This window comes from Falco cherrug, chromosome 14 (genome assembly GCF_023634085.1).
Source record: "Falco cherrug isolate bFalChe1 chromosome 14, bFalChe1.pri, whole genome shotgun sequence".
Classification (NCBI taxonomy): domain Eukaryota; kingdom Metazoa; phylum Chordata; class Aves; order Falconiformes; family Falconidae; genus Falco; species Falco cherrug.
Window position 1 is genome coordinate 21,202,199 of NC_073710.1, and position 22,275 is coordinate 21,224,473.

A 22,275-nucleotide genomic window follows, 5' to 3' on the forward strand; every position below is an offset into this window, starting at 1 on the left:
ACACCCCCAGCACCTTTCCCAGCCCCTCTTACAAGGTCCTTTTCAAGCTGTTGGCACCAGGGATCAGCTCTTTCTCATTGCGGTTCCTGCCCAAGTGATGCTCCAGCCTCTACCCATCCTTTCTCAGAAAGAGCCTCTGTCCATCCCCAAACCTGCCCCTTTGGTCCTGAGCGGTGCCCGGGCACAGAGCCAGCCTCAGTCCCCAGCCCCAGCCTCCCTCCCTGGGGACAGGCAGGAGCCAGGGCTGGCAAGGGAGGTGTGACATCCCTCCCAGTGAGATGCTCCCACCCACTGCATCATGCCCGGGCAGGAACCAGACCCCTCATCCTGCTTTTCTCTTGATTTGACCGGGAAATGGGTTAATGTCAGAGCAGGGTTTGATGTGTCTGGATATGACCCACACGCTCTTGGGGAGCAGCAAACATGGGTTAACTCCAGGCTGGACCTGGGGCTGGCAGGGAGGTAACAGCAATCCCTTAAAATCCCCCCCCTTTTCCCAAACTTGGGAAAAAACAGCTTTTTCCCAACTCGCTCCCAAGGTGTAATGTAAGCGAGTGCGGTTTCAGGAGCATGGCCTGATCCAGCGCGGTACAGGATGGAGACCGCCGGGAGGTGGGCTGCTCCTCCGCTGCCTGCCTGCTTGTGCCTCGACAGGCATCGCAGGGACCGGCACGTCACCACCCAGCTGGGGAGCACCGAGGGTCGGGGCTGGCATGGGCGGCACCTGGGCTCATGCTGGGTGCAGGGTGCAGGATGAGGCCTGGCTGGCAGCAGGCTGGCGGCTGCCCTGCCATGGTGCTCAGCACCTGCCGGAGGCTGGCCAGTACCCTGAGCGTGCCCAGGGCTGTGGCTTTGGCTGTCCTCAGTCTCCCCTTCCTCCTCCTCCTCCTCCCACCGATGAGGCTGTTTCCTGCCTCTTGGGCCGTATCCTGACCGCGGTTGCAATGAGCCCCTGCAAAGCATGGGGTCTGCAGGACTCAGCAGCTGGGATGCAGGGGATGGAGCTGGGATGCAGGAGAGGGGGAGGCAGGACCCCATCTCCATCCATGCCCCGGTTTCCTCACTCCCACAGCACCCTATGACCACACACCTGGCCAAAGCCACCCACCCAGGGGGACCCAGCTGGGGGTGGCCATGACAGAGCATTTTGGGGTGGAAACCCCTCCTTTTGGCAGCTGAGCGCTCCCCATGTGCCGCAGTGCTGGCAGCCAAGCCAAACAGAGATTCCTGACATATTTTTCTCTTTCCTTTGCAGCCAAGAAATTCATATTTCATGGGAGGTGAAAGTGAGTCCCGGCAGTAGCTGAGCGGCGGAGGGTGCCAAGGTATGGGCCAGCTGACAGCACAGGGTCGGATGCTATTTTTGGGAGCCAGACACTCTCCTCCTCATCCCAGACAAGCTCAGGGGATGCCCCTGACCCCCCCAAGCCCCAGCTGCAGGGATGCTCGGGGACCTCCCCGGCTGCTTTCCTGGCCCCGCAGCAACCCAGCCATGAGAGACAAAGTGTAAAGAGGCCATGGGTTTTGAGAAGGGGCCGGTTTGCAAGGGGAAGGGATTTTTCACAGCCCCAACCAGAGCCACGCTGGGTAAGATCAACCCACCTGGGTAGGATTTAAATCCTTTAGGCAGTGGTTAAACACCCCTTTTTGGGGAAAAAAACCCAAAGCATGTTTAGAGGCATCCCCGTGTCTCATAGAGCCAGTAAAAGCCCATAGAGCCAGGGAGTTTCTTTGTGGGACCCCCACATGCCCCCCCCCCCCCCCCATCTCCTGCCAGCCGTAGCGAAAGGTGTTTGCCTGGCTGGTGCCATGCAACCAGCATATTGATTTTTTTTCCTTCCACCCACTCCCGTGCCCATCGCTGAGCTGCTGTTGCGAGCCCGCAGTGCGTCCAGCCGCGATACCCACCCAGATAACAGCAGCCCCATCATGGGATGGTTTTTCATTCACCTTGCAGCGGCAGCCTGTGAGCCTACCCATGCTGAACCCCAGCTGGAGCCACAGCCCCGAGACCCCCAACCCAACCAGAGCCCCTTATAATAAGCCAGCCCTGCACATCTCCCAGCCCCATCCGGGCTTCGCTAGACAGGGCACTGTACATACAAACAGCAAGAACAGTCCCTGCCTTGCTAATCTCAATAGACGATACAAAGAGCAGATAGGCGAGGGGAAGCATTATCGCGCCTGATTTACAGATGGAGGGCTGAGTCACCGTGATTAACTGACTTACCCAAGGTCATGCAAGGGAGAGGCCGAGCCGAGCGCTGAACCCGGCTCTGCTGAGTGCCCCAGCAAGGCTATCCTCCGCTCCCCACCGAAGGGAAGGAGTTCTGCCTTCTGCCTGGAGTGATGCTCCGCTGAGCCCAGGCAGGGCTGAGCCTGTCGCTCTGTGAGCAGTGCTGCCGTCTCAACCCTATCTTCCTCCTTTGCTTCAGCAGCTGGTGGGGTTTTCTTGTTGGGTGGTGTGGGTTTTTTGCTGTTCACACGACCATTTTCTCCCCTCACTGCTGTTTCCACCAGAGCAGGGTTTTGCTCTGGGGAGACGTTTCACCTGCTGCTGCCCTGCCCACAGTGGGGACGTTGTGGTCCCCTCGGTCTTCATGGTGTGGACCCCATACAGGGTCCTGGCTGAGGTGCATCAGCATCCCGCTAGTGGGATTCAGGGCTCTTCTCTCTTGGGAAGGAGATGATCTCAGGGCTGGGGGTGATGCGGTCCCTCGGGACATGTGTGCTGGGACAGCCCTGCAGGAATAACTGCTGAGGAGCTCAGGGAGCACAGGCAGCCCCAGGGGACCCTCGGCTCGGCTCCTCAGGCACAACCAGCTCTCAAGGCATGAAAAGCTGAACCACTTGGCTCGGGGTGCCAGAAAGCTGGGGTGGTGAATCACAACCCGTCTGGCACGTTGGGGCTCCCGGCAGGATGGGACCTGCCCCGCAGAGCAGCAGACTGCGCTCTGCCTCGCCTGCCAGGCTCCTGCCGTCACTGCTCGGCTTGTCCCTGTGTCCCTGAGCCACAGCAGGAGGCTGTAGCTGGCCCCATGTGAGCCCTGGTGTGGGAGGATGCTCCAGGGATGAGGAAAGGGCTGAACACCCAACAGGGCACACAGTTGCAGGTGGGGATCACTCTCCCTGTGGCCAGCAGCCTGGTAATAAATATCACGTGCTTCTTTTTTTAAAGCATAATCTTCCTTTGCCCCTGTCTCATCCCTTTCCACCTCCTCTTTCAGGAGCTGAAACATTAAAACCCAAGAAGCGGTACCAGAGGTAACCCAAAGAGGAGCTGGTCCCCTGGTCAGACTAAGGAGCGGGCTGAGAGCCTGTAAAAAAAAAAAAAGATTCAATAGTCCCTATTTTCATTTTATTTTGGGTTTCCCATTCTGCAAGGGGTGGGCTGTGTCTGGGCTGGGTCCTTAAACCCTCTGGTGATGGATGCAGGCAGCTGCCTGAGGAATATCACTTTAAATCAACACACCCAGCCCTCCTTATCGAACGCCCGATCGGGAGCAGCAGGGGCTGAGCCTCACAAGAGGCCCCAGATTTCCTCCCCGTGCTGCTCCCAGGGCTTCGGAGCCATCAGGGCCCGATTCTGGGTGTGCAGATGGTGATGGACCATGGCTGCAGCCAGCGGGAGGGACCCCAACGCAGGGACAGGGACCCCCAAGCCCCAGCATGGAGACAAACCTCAGGGTTTTGGGGAACAAAACCCTAATTTACACCTTGCCCTCATTCCCATGTACTGTCTATCATTCACAGGGAATAAATTCATGCCCACCTCCTGCCCAGGCTCTGCCACCAGCACCAGGCATTCCAGCATGGCACATAGATCCCCTGCATCAGCAGGATGGTCCTGTGTGCCACCGGCTCTGTGTTCCCCATCTCCAGCACTCTGCCAGCGCAGGGAGCTTCAGTGTTTGTTTCCCCTGGCACTCACACTAATGCACCAGCAATCCCCAGCCCTCACCATGCAAATCCTGCAGCTTTACGGATACACAAACGAGCCTTTCCTTACCAAAAAAAAAAAAAAAAAAAATTAAAAAAGGCTCCTTTATGTGGCTGAAAGAGCACTGACTGTGATAATGTAGCGAGCGCTGGCCTTGAGTATTTTATCTTGGCAAGGAGCCTTTGCAAATTTAAACAGCAGCAAACAGGCTTTGCAGTTGTGGCTGGAAGAGGCATAAGTGGTGCATTGTTTTGCAAGCAAAACCCTTGCATGCCAAAGGGCCGTGTGTGAGCTTTGGCCGGCACGAGGGGAGCGAGCACGATAGGGTCCGGCCGTATCAGCCCAGGATTCATTTCACTTAGCGGGGTGTGAAATTGTGGAGGAATTCAAGCCTGGCAGCTCAAACCAGAGAGGGGACCCCAGGGAGCGCCCCCCGCAGCATTGCCTGCCCCTCCCTGCAAAGTCTTGCAGCATCTTTGCAGAAGGAGTGGTGGGGATGCACCCACTGCTATCTCGATATATACGTGTGCCTCTGCTATCTCGATATATACGCGATAATATTATTAATGCATATGCACTGTACAGCATCGCAGAGCACTAGGTGCGCACCCCAGCTTCTGTGCGCATGCAAAGCATCAGCTGTGAATGGAGAGATGAGCCGTGCACGCTGCAGAGACCCTGAAAAGATGCAGGTCACTCCCCTTTTCTTGCAGAAATTCTCATTTTCTGCTCAGATCGCTGCTGGGCAGGGATGGTGAGGCTGTGCAGTGTGAGGTGGTCCCCAAATGGGGCTGGGGAGCTGCTAGAATTACTCCCAGGATTAGACTAATATGCTGAATTTCACACTGCTTTGCAGCCAGGTCACCCCCCTTCCCAGATCCCAGCAGTATCATGCCTTTGCCCCCTGCAGCAGACAGTAAGGAAGCATTTCTAGTGAGGGAGGAAAAAGAAACCCTTTCTGTTTCCAACAGACTTTTTTAAAGAGACTCTTTAAAACAGAGGTTTACTCTTTTTTTAATATAGCCTGTGTCTGGGGCTAAAATCCTGGTGGTACCTTTTAAAAGGCTGCGCTTGACTTGTGCTTCATGTCTAATGCCCTGAGGTCCCTGAGCTGTAAAATCAACTGGTAAATTCAGGGCTCAGTTTTTACGGTTTTACCTACTTAACGGTGCCTAAAATTGCGGGGGTAGTTTGGGGGGGGGGGGGGGGCTGGGGATGTTGAAGTTAAGGCAGAGGCAGCAGAAGCTCAAGTCCTTTCCCTGGGGAAAGGGCTTGCATTTCAGAGCAGTGGCTTGGTCGAAGGGATGCGGTGTGGGGGGAGTTGTGGTAGAGCAAAAGCCTGTTGCTGCACAGCCTGACCTCAGCACCCCTCCGGCCGCGGGAGCTGGGACACGGGACCATAGGGACACAGGGACATGGGGACAGGGAGCCGTTCCCAGCCTGGCCCGACAGCCCTTCCCGCTAATCCGTAGGTGGAGCTCTTCTGTCATCTTTTTCTGCTTATGTTGCGAAGAAGTAACCCAGAAATAGCTTCCCCGGAGGAAAAAAGTGCCTCCCTCAGCAGCTTTTGCCAAAGGTGCAATGCTCCGAGCATCCTTTGAAGAGCCAAAAGCTGGAGGGCTTCACCCCGAAGCTGCTGGGGTGGGGGCGGGGGGGGTTGTATGTGTGTCACACTGCCCGTTGCTCCATCCCCCTCCTCACTGCAGCGCCAAGAAAAGGGGCCAAACTCTATCCCCCCTCCCTCCGCTGTCCCCCTCCCCAGCTGACGGCCTCCCTTTCTCTCCCTTTTCCCCTCTGCAGGTCTGAAACGATGCGGCAGAGCCCCACCGGCGCTTGGGACCCCGCGCCGCCCCGGCCCCGGGGAGCCGCTGCCCCTCTCGCCGCCCAGGTGCCCACCAGAGGAGGACCATGCCCGTGACGGAGGGACGGCAGCTCGCAGCAGGACGGGAAACCGGGGCTTTCTAGCCTTTCCCTCCCCCTCGGTATCATGACTGGAGAGACCCAGCATGTTTACACCATTGGGGATACTGAGGCCAGCCCCAAAGACCCCGACAAGGACTTTGGCTTTGAAGGTTGCGGGGAGAAGGATGGGAGGGTGCTCGGCGGGGAGGGCACGTCCCCCTTCCCCGGCCCCAAGGACAAGGAGCCCCACAGCCAGCGGGAAGCCGTGATCCGGCCACAGCAAGCAGGGAAGATCGACTTCAAATCCCTCCACTGCAAACCCAAGTTCGGCAATGAGAGCACCTGGGGAGAGGTCAAGGGCAGCCCCCAGTCCCCCCCAGGAAAGGGTCGAGCCCGCGAACGCGGCCGGCGCTCGGGGAAGGGGGAGCGGGGCCACCACCAGCTCTACCGGCTCAGCATCACCGGCGCCCGGCCGAACCCCACCATCGGCATCGCCTACCCCCAGCAGAAGGTGACCCCCCCAAAGAAGCCAGAGGCAAACTGCAGCCCTGTGGCTGGCAGCTACCGCTTCCACGTGCCCAGCATCCCCCAGCGCGAGGCTGAGCTCCGGCAAGAAGACCTTGGCTTCAGCCGCTGCTTCCCTGATGCTGCTGCCGGCCGTACCTCCGCCAACTATACCTCACAGCCCACCCCCTCCCACGGCCCCAGAGGGCAGCCCCCCGCTGCCAGCATCCCCCTCAAGAGCCCTGGCACCAACGGGCAGCTACATTATTTAGAGTTTCAGGCGAACAGGACTGACTCCTGGCCTTCCCCGGAGAAGAGCTTTGCCGGTGCTAGCTACGGGATCTCGGTGCAGAAGCCCAGCTCTTTCCCTGAGGGTGGCAAAGCCAGCGCCCACGGTCTGGGGGCTTTGCCTTGCCAGTACCCCTTCCAGCTGCTGCATGATGCGGGGAAGGAGCCGTACCGCAGCGATGCGGGGAGCCAGGAGTACCTGGACGTTGGGCTTGCCACCGGCCAGCTGGCTCACGGCACCTTCGCCTTCCACTCGTCCTCCAGAGAGTGGCAAGAGGAGGCACTGAGCAGCAGCTCCTACGAGAGCGTGTCCCCCGAGGGCAGGCTGTATGGCTTGCCCCCTCCACCACCACCGCCGCCGTTTCTGCACCCGCTGCCGCCGCCAGCCCCGCACCACGGCCCTCTGCCGTGCTGCAAGGGCAGGAGCGAGCATCCCGCTGACCCCAATGGTGCTCTCTCGTCATCTGGTGCTATCGACCAAAACCCAAGCACTTTCCAAGAAAACCAAGCTGTTTTTCTGTCTAGTTTACACTCGTCTAGTATGCCAAAGCCAGTCGGTAAGAGGCAAGCCTCAGCGAAAGACAGTGTCCCCAGCCCGCAGCTGCTGGCCCAGAGCAGCCCTCTGAGAAGGAACATGCCACCAAACTCTCTCTCCCAAGTGCACTTTCAGAGCAAAGCCTATTGCAGTTCTCCCGCGGGCAGCGCCAGCACAGGATCCGTGCCTTTCGAGACAAGCATTCCCACTACGGCACCCACCCACCCCAGGCTTGTGCAAGCTTGGGAAGGTGCCGCTAAGGCGTTTTCTCCCATGGACCAGAATTCAGCACCTTATTCAAACCCTGTTGGAAACCAGTTCTCATTCGAGTGCCAGTCTGGCCCCGAGCAGAGGCAGCACAGGCAGAAAAATGCCAGGATACCTTGGCAGCAAGTACACCTTACTTCTGCAATGCCGGGTCAAAACAGGCTAGAGCTGTCAAGACAGATCACCAGCCAGAAGCTCCCCTTCCCGCTGGGCACGTCAGAGTGGCAGGGGAGCACAAAAGCCCCAAAAGGGCCCCCTGTAAGTAACTCTCCAGGGTATCACGGCAAAAAGCTCTTGTCAGGAGAGAGCCTTGGGGTCCAGAGGGGAGACCCCAACTCAACGGGCGCTTTCTCTTTTGAGAGTGGGAAGGAGCCGGGGTCTCCTGCCTGTGACTCAAGAAGCAAAACCCTCTTCTACAGCATGGGTCAAGTAGGTCCTCCTCCTCCTCCCTCAAGGAGCTCGTCAGGCTCAGCGCTGGTCCTGCCTCCATCGGCCTTGGTAGCTGCCTCCCCTTGTGAGTCCCCGCTGCCATCCCCTGTCCCGAACCCCACCTGCGGCAGCACTTGCTCATCGCTCTCCCCCATGTCCAGCAGCCCGCTCAACCCCAGCTTCGAAGACAGCCAGATGTCTGGAGCGCTGACCCCCTCTCCCTTCTTCCAGCACCCCTGCCATCCCAAGGACAGCAACAAAACCTTCCACCCCTCTGACATCCTGAGCAACAGCTCACTTCATTACCACCCCACAGACTCCATCAAGTCCTTCCACTTCCCTCCTGATGCCCTGAAAGATGACAACCTCCTGAAATGCACCCCGGCGAGCCCATTCCACAAACCTGGCGTGGAGGTGGCCAAAGGATGCTCGGATGGGCTGGACGGGGAGCAGCCTCCACCACCATACTCTTCCCATCACTTACTGGCCAGCTCCCTCAGCAGCGCCAGCCTGGACCAGCTGGACGTGCTCCTGACCTGCAAGCAGTGCGACCAGAACTACAGCAACCTCTCCTCCTTCCTGCAGCACCGCCAGTTCTGCGCCTCCCATCCCACTCTACAGGGAGAGGGCAAGGATGCTCCCCGGGCAGCCGAGGGGCGGAAGACACTCCCCCCAGAGCCCCCCAAACCCCCCAGCCTGGGGCTCTCTCCAGACCACCAGGCGCATTTGTTGGCATTAAACAAGAGCGATGACTTCTTGCTGGATGGGGAAAGCAAAAGCGAGGGCAAGGAAGATGCTCTGAAGGGCGGTCTCTTCAATGGCCTCACCACCAGCTCCCTGCCGCTCACTGCCTCGGACCTGGACATCGATGATGCCAAGCTGGACAGCTTGATCACCGAAGCTCTCAACGGCATGGGATACCAGTCAGATAACCCAGAGATAGACAGCAGCTTCATAGATGTGTTTGCTGATGAGGAGCTGACGGGGATGAAGGCAGCCGGTGGTGGGATGTCCCACAAGGCGAAGGAAGCCCTGGCCTCGGAGAGCAAATCAAAGCAGGAAACAGCAGAAGAGAAGGCAGTGGGCCAGCCCAAGGCTGGCCATTTTTATGAAGATGGCCACCCGGGTGCGGAGCAGGCAAAGAGAGGGGCAGGAAAGCAGCACCTTCACAAGCGGAGGGCAGCGCAGAGGTTGGCAGCCCAGGAGCCAGATCCCGGGGCAGCAGGAGCAGAGAGGACAGCCAGGCTGCGGGCGGGCAGGAAGAATAGCATCCCAGCGTCCACCACCTCCTCCAAGTCCACCTCCAGCCAAAAGCATCCTAGGAAGTTCAGCCAGGAGCCTCCGGTGAAGGGTGAGGTGGGACCAGGCATTGCCACCAAGAGCTCCAAGCCACCCCGGTTCTCCATGAAGGACATGAAGAAGCGGAAGCCCCGAAGTGGCACGTGGAGCAAGGAGCTCATTCACAAGATCGTACAGCAGAAGAACAAGCTGCACAAACTGCAAGCGAAGAGCAGCAAGCAGGCACAGTGCCCCCAGGTCACCGAGAGGCTGATGCCAGCTGCCAAGGAGGGCAAGTTTCAGGAGTACGACTATGTCTCCGACTCGGATGACGATAGGGCAGAGCGCAGCAAGCTCCGGGGGAGGAAGAAGCGTGGCACGGGATTCATCGGGAGGACCAAATGCAACTTCAGTAAGAAACGCCCAGGAAGAAGTGAGAGAGTCAAAGAGAAAGACCCAGCCTGGAGCTACAGCCGGAAAAGGGACAGTCAGAAAAGGGATACACTGGAGCATGGGGGGGTCCCGAGCCAGGAGGATGCCACAAAAGAGGATTGTGCTTCCAGAGTCCGAAGACGAAGCAGCCAGTCATCTACTGGCAGCAACCACAGCAGTAGCATGCCCAACGAGATGGGCACCAGCCCACCCCACACTGATGGCGCCGGCTCGGGCAGCGAGAAGGGAGGCACGCAGAGGAGGAGGCGGTTGGGCAGCCCGGCACATGCACCAAGGACTCCACTCAGCCTTCCCGAAGACAGGAGTCCAAAAAAGAGCCAGAAGAGCAAAGAGGACTTTCCCAGGGGGAGCAGGCGGTTTGGCTCAGCCAGACCTTTGCTAGCAGGCTCCAGGACATGTCCGAGTACTGAACGAGATGTTGCTGTGATGGACTGTGGAAAGGAGGAACTGTTACCGCAGCCCCAGGAAAGGCAGCTGCCCAGCACGGCCGCCCCGGGCAGGAGCCCCGCTGGGGTCTCCTGTAAGGAGGGGGTAGAAGAGCCCAAAGAAGCAGCAGATCACATGGGGGAGGCAGGAGAACCCACCTTGGAGTCTCAGGACTCACCCAAGCTCACCATGGTCAACCAGAGGCATCAGTTTTCCCCCTTCACGAGCGACGGGCTGAAGTACCATGCAGAAGAGCTAATTCCTACATCCCACGGCGATAACGAAGCTAGTCCTGGCAGCGTGAGTGCCGCCTATGCGGAAGCGGGCATCAAATACTTGAAGGCACACGGGCTGTGTGACGGTCGGAAGGACTACCCCACACCGGTTGCCCCGTACAGGGGGGATGCAGTGGGGATGATGCTCACTGCCAAGGCACCAGATACATATGTCAGCAGTGACAGCTCCTTTTTCGATCCCAAAGGCCCCCCCAGTCACTACAATGACAACCTTTTCTCAAAGCCCCCAGCCTTGGGCTCCTCACACATGGATGACATGTACTTATGCCGGGATGACATCAATGCCAGCTCCTTCGAGCAGAAGCATGCCAGCATCTCCCCGTACGCTGCAGAAACGCCGCAGGGCAAGGTCTCCTCCCCTCTCAGCTTTGATTCCTCTTCAATATTTGGAGAGCTTCCTGTCACCGAGTTTGATCCACCACTGTACGAGACTGTTTCTGCGAGCAAGGATGGTTATGTGACAACATTCACCTGTCCTGGCAATCCCCCCAGCAAGCCACTGCCATTTGAGCAACCGTATCCACCGTTCATGCCGGAGAAAGACTGGTCCCTCATGGAGGAGGTGGCTCCAATGCTGCCAGAAGACATGACTCAGTTCCAGAGCCTTTCAGTGGAGAAGCCACTAGCCAAGAAATTCCCTGAGGAAGGACCTGTCCCTACCAGCCAACTTTCCCTGCCACTACCAGACAGGATAACAGATTATAACGTGACTTTTATGAACAACATATCAGATGATGAGCTGGAGATCAAGCGATTAGTCACAGAGCTGGAAAATCAACTGCAAACCAGCAAGCTGGATAACGAGGCATCCGTTGCCCTTCAGAAACCCGAGCAAGACGTTGCTGCCCATCTGCAAGGACAGGCGGCTGAGCAGTTCCCACCACTGCCAGTCGAGCAAGAGACAGGCCATGAGAAAGGACTGTTTTTGGCAGATGAGCTGGGCAGTTCAAGCCTCTGCATTGGGGAGAGGCTGGGAGGTGAGAAGCCAGCCATTGCGAGCACCCGTGGGGACTATGAGAGACCCAGGGAGCCCTGGCCATGCCCGGTGGAGCTGGGGTCGCTGGAGGCAGGGATATGCACGCCAGCCCCGCTCGCTGCAAACCGTTTCTGCTCCAAGGACAACAGTGAGCAGCTCCGAGGAGCCATGGCCACCAAGGAAAGTGACCCCGGAAAGATGGAAAATGGGTCTTCCTCCAAAAGTCTGCCTGGCTCACGCACACCAGACCAAACAGAGGCTCCCGTCTACACAGAGCCCATGACAAAAAGCCCTCCCGCTGTCACCAACTCCGTGTTCCCCAAGATCCTGGAGGCAGCAGAAGTGACCAAAGATCCCCTGCCATCCCTGCCACGCCAGTGCAGTGCCGAGAGCTTCCCTGTGCCGGGGAAAGCAGATGAAAGCTTCACTGGTGCTGCAGAGCTGGAGAAGTTTGATGCCCATCTTCCAAACTGTAAACCTGAATTTGGGTTTCAGCAGGGTCCCACTCCGGGCTTGGATCTCACCTTTTCGCCTCACATCAAAGAGGTCCCAGATACAGAAGAAAGACCCTTAAGCAGGCCCGAGTCACCCAAAATGGCAAAAAGTGCCGAGGACTTCAAAGGGGATGGTGATGGGTCTGCGTTGACAGAAGAAACGGAGGAGAGGAAGAGCCCCACCACCTATCCAGCCCCTGGAGCCAGTGACAAAGCCAGCAAGCAGAAAGTGCTCCTGTTCGATATGCTGAGTCTGCCCAAGGAGAGCGACTGCAGCTCCCAGAAGGTGTTGGCACCCCAGGAGACAGCTGCCAACCCTCTGCAGCAGCTGCAGCTCTTCGTTGCCCGAACAGTAAAGAGCAACGAAGAGGAGCTGTTGATGCCGTGCTTCCCCATGCTGCTTGCCCCCAGCCACCCCTCTGCCACCACCCGCATCCAGCCGGAGCAGAAAGAGGAGAGTGGTGGTGCCATGGAGGGGGAAAGTCGGACATACTGCCCTGACCAAGGAGAGGGGGATGTCCTCATTGGAGGCAACATGGAAAACACCGCTGCCCCAGCAGAAGAGGCCGTGCTTTTCTCTGGTGGATGTGAGCAGCTGGAGTCATTCAGTGCAGTCGGCTCTTACCATGCAAAACAATCCACGCTCGTGAAGCCAGAGCTGCAAAATAATGTAACGGAGCTGCAGCACTTAGCAAATGAACACGCGGAACTGAATGACATTAATATCCGTGCAGATGGTGTTTCCCAAGAGCGTAATGACCTCTTGCCACTCGAAAACATAGAGGTGACCCCACTGCCAGGGCAAGGAAAGAAAGCCTATCAGCTCATGGAAGAGCCAGAGCAAGATAAAACCAAAGCAACCTTGGCATTTAAAAAACATGAGCAATCGCATTTAAGCCATAGTTTGCTCGAGGAAGAAACACTGGGCAGTGCAGCAGCAGAGAGGCTGGAAAGGATTCAGGTGGGGCAGGGAGCACAGCCCCGGCGCAGTGCTCCCGCAAGTCCCACCAGCTCCCCCAGGCCCTCCAAGGAGGATCCCCACCAGGACCACCACTTGGTGCAGGAGACAAAAGCCAGCACAATCATTGCAAAGGTTCCCAGAGAAGGAAATGGCAAGAAGTCCCTCAATGGCTGTCATTACACAGGCGAATCTCCAGCCAACCTGCCCTTGCCAGCCAATTTTTCTCACCCTAAATGTTTGCAAAGCGGTGGGGCTGAGGGAGGAGAGGTCCCCAGCTTTGGCACTCAGCTCTCAGGTCAGAAGAAATATGGTGTGTCCCTGCTTAATGCATCAAGTTCATTCACCATGAAGAGGTGTCCTCCTGAGGCCAACAGCCATCGTGTCCATCACCCCTCCGTGAGCCCGGTAGAGCAAGGGACATGGAAAAGGGCACCCACCTTTCCTCCCTTACTGCATCACTGCGGGGCCGTGGCAATGGAGACGGTCGAGGATGGTCACCATCACCTCCCCGACGGTGTTTTGGGTAACTATGGATCACCTGAAAGAGAAGGGACAGCAAGACCCTGTGCTCTGCTGCACACTGATCGTCTGGTGGGCTCTGCCTTGGAGATGGATGGTGCCCAGCAACCACACGGGAAGGGCTGCTCTCTTCCCTGCTCAACACCTTTTGACCAGAAGGGTGTTGGGAAAGAGGTACCCGAAAGCACCGGCGCTGGGCTGTCAAGTTCTCATTTTAAAGAAAACCAAGTGTGCACTATCACAGATACAGTCATCAACTCCATTCCTCCAGAAACCCAAAATTACCCAGCCCAGACCACAACGGGTCTTCTGCCGATCAGAGAAAGAGAGGTGAACCTGAACCAAGAGAACAGGCTTGAAAGCTGCTCTGAGGATGGAAATGTGCATCAAAGTGAACCAGAGGCTTTGTGCAATGGTTCTGCTGTTCAGCAGGTGCCAGCTAGTGTCAACAGAGGTCTTACAGGGACTGAAGATCTTGGTCCTGATGACTTAAATGGTCACAAGTTTTCAGAGGCAGCAGAGGTGGGACCTGATCTTTCCAAAACCACAGAGAATGTAGGAAAGAGTTTAAAAGGGGAGAAGCCCAAAAGCGATAGGGCTGGAGAAGCTGAGAGTTGTGTGTTAAACAGTATGGGCCAAGGAGAGGGCAACACGCCTGACAGTACTCCAAACCCTTCCCAAACTGAACTTCACAATGAAAAGAAGCCAAATGGGCTCCCGGTGACCTGTGACATTTGTTCAGCTACTTTTCGGTCCAAACCTGGCCTGACCAGGCACAAAGCTGTCAAGCACCAGGTGAAGAGCAGTGGCGTACCACAGCCCAGCAAGACTCCCAGGTCTGCTTTGATTCCTACAGACAAGACATCAAAAGCAGCCCAAAAGGTGCCCACAAGGAGCCTGAAGACATCAGTCAAAGACAAAACCTGCAGCTCACAGATGCTGACCCCCAACATTGAACACGTCTCCCAGAAAATATGCCCAGAACTGGAGAAAGAGCCCAGCACGCAGATGCAAGAAGTGGTCAGCAGAGTGCTCAGTGACCTCAGTGTGATCTCCTTCGAGATGTCCCAGGAGTTGCACCACACACGTGTTCTCCAGAGGGAGATGAAGGCAAAGGGACCGCGCTTGGAGACAAGGGGAGCAGGCAAGGCAGCAGCTGGGAAGCTGGACACGGGACAGCAAGCCAGGAAGGGAGAAAAGGGCAGAAGGAGCCAAAGCAAAGATCCCGGAGAGGTGAACAGCAATTCTGAAAAGAAGCTAAACAGAAAAGCGAGACGAAGGAAAGCAAAGGTGTTTCCCAGCAGAACTGAGCCCGATGGTCCATGTGAGCTGGAGAAGAGCACAGGTCCTCCCCCTGCTGTCCTCAGCTCTGGTCTGCCCAGGATCGCAGAGGGCTTGCATGAGCCAGGTGGTTGCATCTCCACAGAGGAGCAAAATAGGTCCAACTCAACCCAGCACTCTCAAAAAGCTAAACAGTCCTCTTGTGCAGCTGAACTTGCAGAGGATCTGGGTGACAGGATGGTGTCTTCAAAGGAGATGGTCAGCAAGGGGTCAGGGTCAGTGGCGAGCACAGTCGCCTGTCCTGGGGAGGTGGAAGATCCAAACAGAGTGGAAGACACACAGGATTGCAAACAGTGGGTTAGCGGGTTTGTGAAGCAAGTGGCAAAGGGATTGGGCAAGGTAGGCAAAGAGCAGCATTGTGGTACTGATGGCGCAGAGGAGGTGGATGCTGAGACAGGAGACAGTCCAGGGGCAGGCAGTGGTTCTGGGAACGGGAGTGATGCCCCGCAGGGTCCTACGGCTCCTGCCGAAGGCGGTCTGCCGCTGGAGACATGTCATTCAGCAGCCACTCAAAATGTTCCTGGGCAAGGCACTCTGCAGACCACGGCAGGGACCAGCCCTCCTCCTGCAGAGCCAAAGCAATGGGTGAAGGCAGACATGCCACCAGGCAGAGAGCATTGCATGGAGAGCACGGCCGTCTCAGACTTCCAGAGCTTGTTTGATGATGACTCCACATTCTCCCAGCTGTTCCCCCGGGACGACCAGTTTGTCCGGAGAAAGTGCACACGGGTGTATGGGAAGCGCAGCAAGAAACCCAAGCCCATCACTGAGGTAAACCTCCAGCCAGCGGGTGCTGTCGACCTCTTCACGATCCGATTAGCTTCTGACCTCGGTGAAAACAGCTCCTTCTGTGTCACCAAGGACCCCTGCGAATACGAAACCATCTCTGTTGACGATGCCTTAATGCTCAACATGTGTCACGGCAGCAAGGCAAAGAGCGGAGATGCCGCTCCCAGTGGATCTAGAAGCATTGCGCTGAGATCGGGCTGCGAGATTGACCAAGGGAAGGAGGACATTGACCTGGAAGACAACATGCTAACCTTCCTGTGCCAAAGCAGCCAGGTGGACAACATCCCCAGCTTGAACATCTGGGGGAGTCTGGAGAAGGAGGGAGAAAGCCTCTCTGCTGAGGACATGTTTGAGCCTCTGATGGACCTTGAGGATGAGCACTCACTCAGAGAAGCAAGCTCTGAGCCCCCCGAGCTGGCGGAGGAGCCCTACGATGGCAAGGCTAATGAAGACTCAGACTCTCCTGAGTTTCATACCATCGACATCGAGATGCTGAATGCAAAGCTGAAAATGAGAGACGTGTGCTTCTTCAGCCCTTGTGAAGACCTTCCTGGCCAGGAGGAGGACAATGCTGTGAGCTATAAGCCGAAGCCGGGCCAGCACAGCAAGCACAGAAGTAAGCTAGAAGATGGGAAACTGGGGAAAAACCGCAGTGAGCTAACCATCAAGACCAAAGACAAGCAGTACAAATGCAAAGTCTGCTTCCAGTGGTTCCTGACATTGGGGGAGCTGGACTTCCACAAGCTCTCCCATAACCCTTCCCCTCCACCTACCTGCTACATGTGTGTCCAGCGCAAATTCAGCTCCCGGGAGCAGCTGAGGGACCACCTGAAGGAGAAGCACGCCAAAAACAAAGCAGGTCTGTGGGCTTGCGGGATGTGCCTAAAGGAGATCTCTGATGTCTGGATGTACAACGAGCATCTCCGGGAGCACGCCACCCAGTTCGCTCGCAAGGGGCAAGCGCAGAAGTCCGTGATGGGCCTGCCAGCCTGCTTTGGTGAGGACAATGCTGCTGTCACCCACTTCCTCAACACCATCATGTATCGGAAGCCCAGCAGGTCCTCCCGGCACGCCAACCCTAGCAGCAAGCATGTGTTTAGCAGAGAGAACAAGAGCCCCAAGGAGCTGCCTCTCGAGCAGGAGGCCAAGGCAATGAAAGACCCCTTGGAAAGCAACGTCAAGGTGAAGCCACCTGCACCCAGCTCCTCTAAAGCATCCACCAGTCCGTCTCCAGAGCACAAAGCGAAAAGCGAAGGCACCCCGAAATCTGTCCCCATGCACCCAGACTGCAAGGACCCTTCCAGGGACTGTCATCACTGTGGCAAACAGTTTCCCAAACCCTTCAAGCTCCAGCGGCACTTAGTCGTGCACAGTTTACAGAAGATTTACTTGTGCCACAAGTGTCCCATGTTCTACCAGGAAACAAAGGAGCTGCGAAACCACCTCAGCCAGGAGCATGGCATAGTGGAGGAGCAGGAGATCAAGCACACCACCCTGTATGCCTGCGAGCTCTGTGCAGATGTCATGCACGTTATCAAGAAGTCCTTCATCTGCAGCATGTGCAACTACACCTTCTCCAAGAAAGAGCAGTACGACCGGCACATGGAGAAGCACCTGGCAGGAAGCAACAAGACTTTCAAATTCAGAGGGGTCATGAGGCCTGGCATTGCCTCTAGGGAGAGCAGGGAGAAGGTGAAAGAGGACGGCTCTCTCCGGGAGGGCATGCCACCGAGCAAGAAGAGGAAGGTTGTTCACCACAGCAGCTCGCTCCCATGCAGCTCGCCGGTCCACCTGGACCACACTAGTGACCTTCAGCTAGCAGAGGCTGCAAGCCCCAGCCTGCAGGCTCCCACCGCCTCCTTCCCTGCAACTCCCAGTGACCCGGGAGCACCCCAACCCCCTGTGAAAACAGAAGACTTGGTGGGTGACTTCTCCGACCTCCTGGCAGAGATGGAGAAATCCCAGTTTGATGCCCTGCCTCCGCCACCCTGCCTCTCCTTGTCGTTGCCACAGGCTGCGGCGAGCAGCCCAGAGCTTGGCCATATCGCTGCCCTGTCTATCGAAGAGCTGGAGAAAGGAGCATTTGATGGGAAACCACTTCCTTTCTTGGACTCGCCTGAGTTTACCATTGACCTTGCTGGGTTGGCTTGTAACCAGGCCACAGACCAAAAACTCTCTCCTCCACACCTGACTGAGAAACGTGGCTACACCGACGCCCATAAAAGAGCAATCGTAGGCAACAAAGATGAATATATAGTGGGTGTCCTGGAAAATCCCAGTGCAGCCAGCGATGCCGTGAATGGGATCCCATTTCTCCAGCTTGCCAAGAAGGTCTCAGAGCTTCCTTCCCCACAGGCAGAGGTTCCATCAGCCAAGGAGACCCATAGATGGGGCAGCCCCAATGCCAGCGATGCCTCTTCTTGTGAAGGTGCCTCTAAGGCCGCATCTCCAGAAGCTGCACACCACCCCCTGCCCCTGAAGGACAGGACGGCATCGCCCACCCTGAACGGGGCTGCCAAAGATTCGGTCCCACAGAAGAAGACCGCAGGTGGCCAGCCCAGCAGTGAGGCTGCCCCTGGCATGGGCAGCCCTGATGGCAGTGCAGAGGAGGCTCAGCAACCCATCTCGGGGAGGGAGAAAGCCGTGCCTGAGGCCAAGGACAGTAGCACTGACACCAAGGAGCAAGGTGGCAACCCAAGCAAATCCACTGGCCACCAGCCCCAAGGCGAGGCGTCCAGCAACACCATGAGACACAGCCACGTGGAGCCGAGCAAAGCCGCCGGCAAGTTTCACCCTAAGAGGAGGAAAGAGCACAAGTCCTTGAGCCACCGGGGCAGCTCCGGCTCCCGGGAGAACATGGAGGGAGATGGGAAAAAGAAAAAAGCCCGGACCCCATGCCCGGCAAGGAGTGAGAGCACCAGCGACCTCAAAGGCGCCGGCTGGAGCAACGCCGAAGCTTCTGCCCTCTCCCCTGGGAGGAGGGAGGCACACTGCAACAAACTGGTACCCAAGCCCAAAACAGGCTCCCAGCTGAAGAAGATGGTCCTGGACACTTACAATCAGAAGAAGGGGGAGCTCCATCATGCCAACGGGGACATGAAACGCAGAAAGGCCATTCTGGGGAAGAGCCTCCACCAAGTGTTGGCCAAGGGGCCGGTGCCGTCCCCGCACGGCTCCTTGCACAGCCCGCGTGCTGCCCGCGGTGCCAAGCCGGCCGGCTCATCCAGCTACCGCACCGCCGAGTCCCAGAACAACCTGCTAAGCCAACTCTTTGGGCAAAAATTAACTAGCTTTAAAATTCCTTTAAGAAGAGATACTTCAGAATAATTTATGGAAGTGACTTATGGTGATCCTCAGCTGCTTTCATGGGGTTTGCAAGGGAAAAATTATCAAAGCATTAAATTCGTTTGTGTAGCATGATTTCTCTGTCTAGCTTAAATGAACTTGCACTGCAGCCTCTGTGAAATAGTTTGCTTTGTGTCTACTAATCTACTTTAATTCACCTGATTTATCATGCAAATTCTAGAACTTTGATGTTGCTGATGATTTTCATGAACTGAAATTGTAATCGCTTTGGGCAGACTGAATCGTCGAGAGCAATTGCTTTATTGCAGAAGTGCTGAGGTTATAAGGATACTTGCAAATCTCAGACCCTTTTGAGTCTGTGTCTGTGTTATCTTTGTACAAAGTACTTGAAGAGATGAACTTCATTCCGTAGACGTCTTATTCATAAGGTGCAGTACACTGTAGAAAGCAAATTTTTTTTTTGAAGATTTTGCACAAATAATCCCGTACAATTCATTTAATTGGGAGCTGGCCTAAGAGATGATACAATTAGGGGAGAAAAAAAAATTAAATTAAGAATCAAGTGTCCTATATTTTGACAGCCATCCCTATGAATTTGTTTCTACATCGTCAAGAGAATAACGAACCAGCTCTGGGGCTGCTGGGGCTGCCCGAGCCCTTCAGAGGATGCTGCCGCTCTGTGACCACTGTGGACGATGTAACCAGAGGAGAGCCGCCACCGCGAGCAAACTGCACCTTGACACTTGTGACAAACTCTGATATTTTGGGTGGGGTGGGGTGGGGGTGTGTGCGTGCGTGTGTTTTCTTTTTGTTTGTGAGGGGAATTTTTGCGCAACGACAAAACTGTGCCAACTTACCGCACCAAACCGGTACTGTCCGAGTGCCCTCAACAGTATCACTTCTAAACTATCTTACTGTATTGAGTTAGTGGCTATATAGGTATCCGCTTTTTACTATGCAGTTACTGGTGCTATTCTTCTTTTGTAATGTGAATACAGACTTCCTTGATTGAAAAATAAAAGGGAACCGTTAGGAAGTAGCCGTTACCTGTAAAAGAAAACAAAGCAGGAAAAAAAATTTTAAAAAATCCAACTTTAGAGGAAAAAAATCCTGTATGCTGGTACTCCATAGTGACAAAAAGGTTACGTCACATTAAACAAGCGCGTTATACAACCGAACTTTTGAATCCGGAAAGAAATCTCAGGTGCAAACAAGGACATGGAGGATAATTAAAATACTATTGAAATACTCCCAAGTCAAGGAGGTGAAGTAATGCACTGATGTGATATGAACAGTCAGAGTACTTTGCGTCTGTCCTGCAATTATTTTTTGTTTTGTTTTAGATTTAAAAGGAAAAAAAAGAGGCTTTATTCTGTTAATATGTATCTTTACAATTCTTTGTATTGTATAAAAATATTGTAGGTAATTTACCTTGGGTGCAATGTGTTCTGTCAAAAGTTTTTATTTTGATATTTTGTCAGAGAAGCAGAGAGAGCAGGAAACGCCGTTTTATGATGTTGTATGTGTGCTTTTAAAGTGCCTCTTTAATATTGTTAAATAAAGTATGAGATGAAAATATGGGGTGGTACTGTAAAATCATACATGATTAATCTTTTCAAATATATTCCAATATTTTCACAGAAATTCCCTGTCTGCGTGATGTTTGTGGGATGTTCCTCCCTGGTTTTGTCCCATACCCCCACGGTCCCCTCCTCCCACGCACATCTCTGACCGAATGATGATGTTTCTGATTGACAGCTGGATGCTCGGATGCTCTGTGCGCCATCGTGGTGTCCTGTGGACAGTGGCTGTGGGAGAACGTTGGTGGGGCTGCTGTCACCTTTCAGTCATTTGCAAAGCCGTGGAGCTTCTCAATGGTGAAGGTGATTGTGCATCTCCTCTTCCTCCCTGCATCCTGGCCAAGTCCTACTCATGGCTTGAGTGTCTTGTCCTGGGGGAAAAAAAAATCCAACGTGACGGTGATGGCCCAGTTTGGTCATCATCAGTTGGTGACAGCGATGGGGCGGTTTGCTCATCACCAATTGGTGGTGGTGATGGCCAAGTTTAGTCATCATCAATTTGTCCTCAAGCTGACCTCTGCCAGCACAGTGCTGAGGTCTGAAGGTAGAAGGCTGACACAAAGCTGGGCATATTATATTCTTTAATTACTGTTGCAATCATAATATTTAAATGCTGTCAATGAGAGATAGCTCCTAACCGCAGGCTAGAATCCTTGCCACTTGGGGCTTGTAACTAAAACTGCAGGATTAATTTGATTAATTGATAGAATTATTTTCCAAACTACTCTTTTGTTTATGGAGGCTTAAAATGCTTGCCGCCTGCACCCTCCTGGTGTGTTGCAGAGTGGAGATAAAGTGGCTGAAAATAATTAGTATGGCTTAATTTAGGGAAAAAAATAACCTCAAAAGAATTTTGCAGAAAATTTAAGGCAGCACATTTTACTTTGTTTTGGCAGGAAATATTATGGAGCTGGAAATGGGACTTTTATGTTTTCCCTCTACTATATTTCACCAGGGCAGCAAGCCGACGGGGCAGAGGAGTATTTCATGCCTGGTGGTTACTGTAGCTCTCCCACACCTCCAGCTTCATAAGCCAGGCACCTGGAAATGAGCCACAGGTTTGCTGCAAAGGATGGGACCCATCCCCGGGGCCCTGGGCAGGGTGGGGGGGCACCGTCCTAAATCAGCACCCACCACTTTGCAGCACGGGCCACGAGTGGTGCTCGCCTTGGGTACCACTCCTGGTTGAACACTGCTCCCCGGGGAGATGCTACCATTGTCCCTGCAGCTCTGAAGGCTGAAATATTTAATTCTTCTCTTTCCCTTCTAAATGAGGGGGGGGGGGTGTGTCCCCCATCCTCTCCCCCCTGCTTTCACCCACATCCCCCTCCCGCAGTCTCAGCACCAGCTGGGTGGGTGACCCCCCCATCCATCAGCTCCCCTCAGCTCCCTAAAGCCCCTGGGTTTGCTGAGTCCCGCATTAATCCGGCAGTGCTTGTCACTTGGAAGATTGCAGGTCCCCGTCAACGTAATTCCAGCAAGGAAGGCAAAGCTGGGCAGCTTCTCCCAGCTGCAGATTAACTCGCTGCTTGGGGGGTGCTGGTGGCACAGGGGGGCACCCATGGGACCCAGCATGCCCAGGGGTCCCAGGGCTGCACCCCACTGGGAAGCACGGGTGGGCTGCACCATCCGCAGCCCCAGTCCACACCCTCGGCGGATAGGAATGATCCTGTAGCTGACCCCAGCGGGTTGCAGGGTGGCTGGGTCTGAGTGGAGGGTGCCTGGCATTGCACAGAGCCCCTTAGGGGATTTCTTGGCTTCTTGCCACCACCCTAAATTTTCCTCAAGCTGCTGTTCGCTCTTCAAGCCCCCTCAAATCCAGCCAGCCCTTCTGCTCAGCTGCACACCCAAGTTTCCGAGCTGGAGGTGCTTTAAGCCTCTCCAGAAAGCCTGGAGGATAACGGGATCCACCATGGTTGTCATGCTGCTAGCAGGGGCTAAAGATTTATTATTTTTTTTCTTGCTTTTGAGTCAAATCTGGCCGTTCCATG

The 22,275-nt window shown here is 55.4% G+C and overlaps 1 protein-coding gene across 1 annotated transcript; it reads left to right on the top strand.

Annotated features, from left to right (window-relative positions):
* Positions 1–1,039: 1,039 nt before the first annotated feature.
* On the top strand, positions 1,040–21,524 carry ZNF469 (zinc finger protein 469). Its single transcript, XM_055726925.1, has 2 exons — positions 1,040–1,325; positions 5,741–21,524. The coding sequence occupies exon 2, from the start codon at positions 5,928–5,930 to the stop codon at positions 18,723–18,725; it is 12,798 nt and encodes a 4,265-aa protein (XP_055582900.1). The 5' UTR covers positions 1,040–1,325; positions 5,741–5,927; the 3' UTR covers positions 18,726–21,524.
* The last annotated feature ends 751 nt before the right edge of the window (positions 21,525–22,275 follow it).

Excerpts from the sequence above, each read along its gene's own strand:
- ZNF469 (XM_055726925.1), top strand. The coding sequence starts at position 5,928 with ATGACTGGAGAGACCCAGCATGTTTACACCATTGGGGATACTGAGGCC.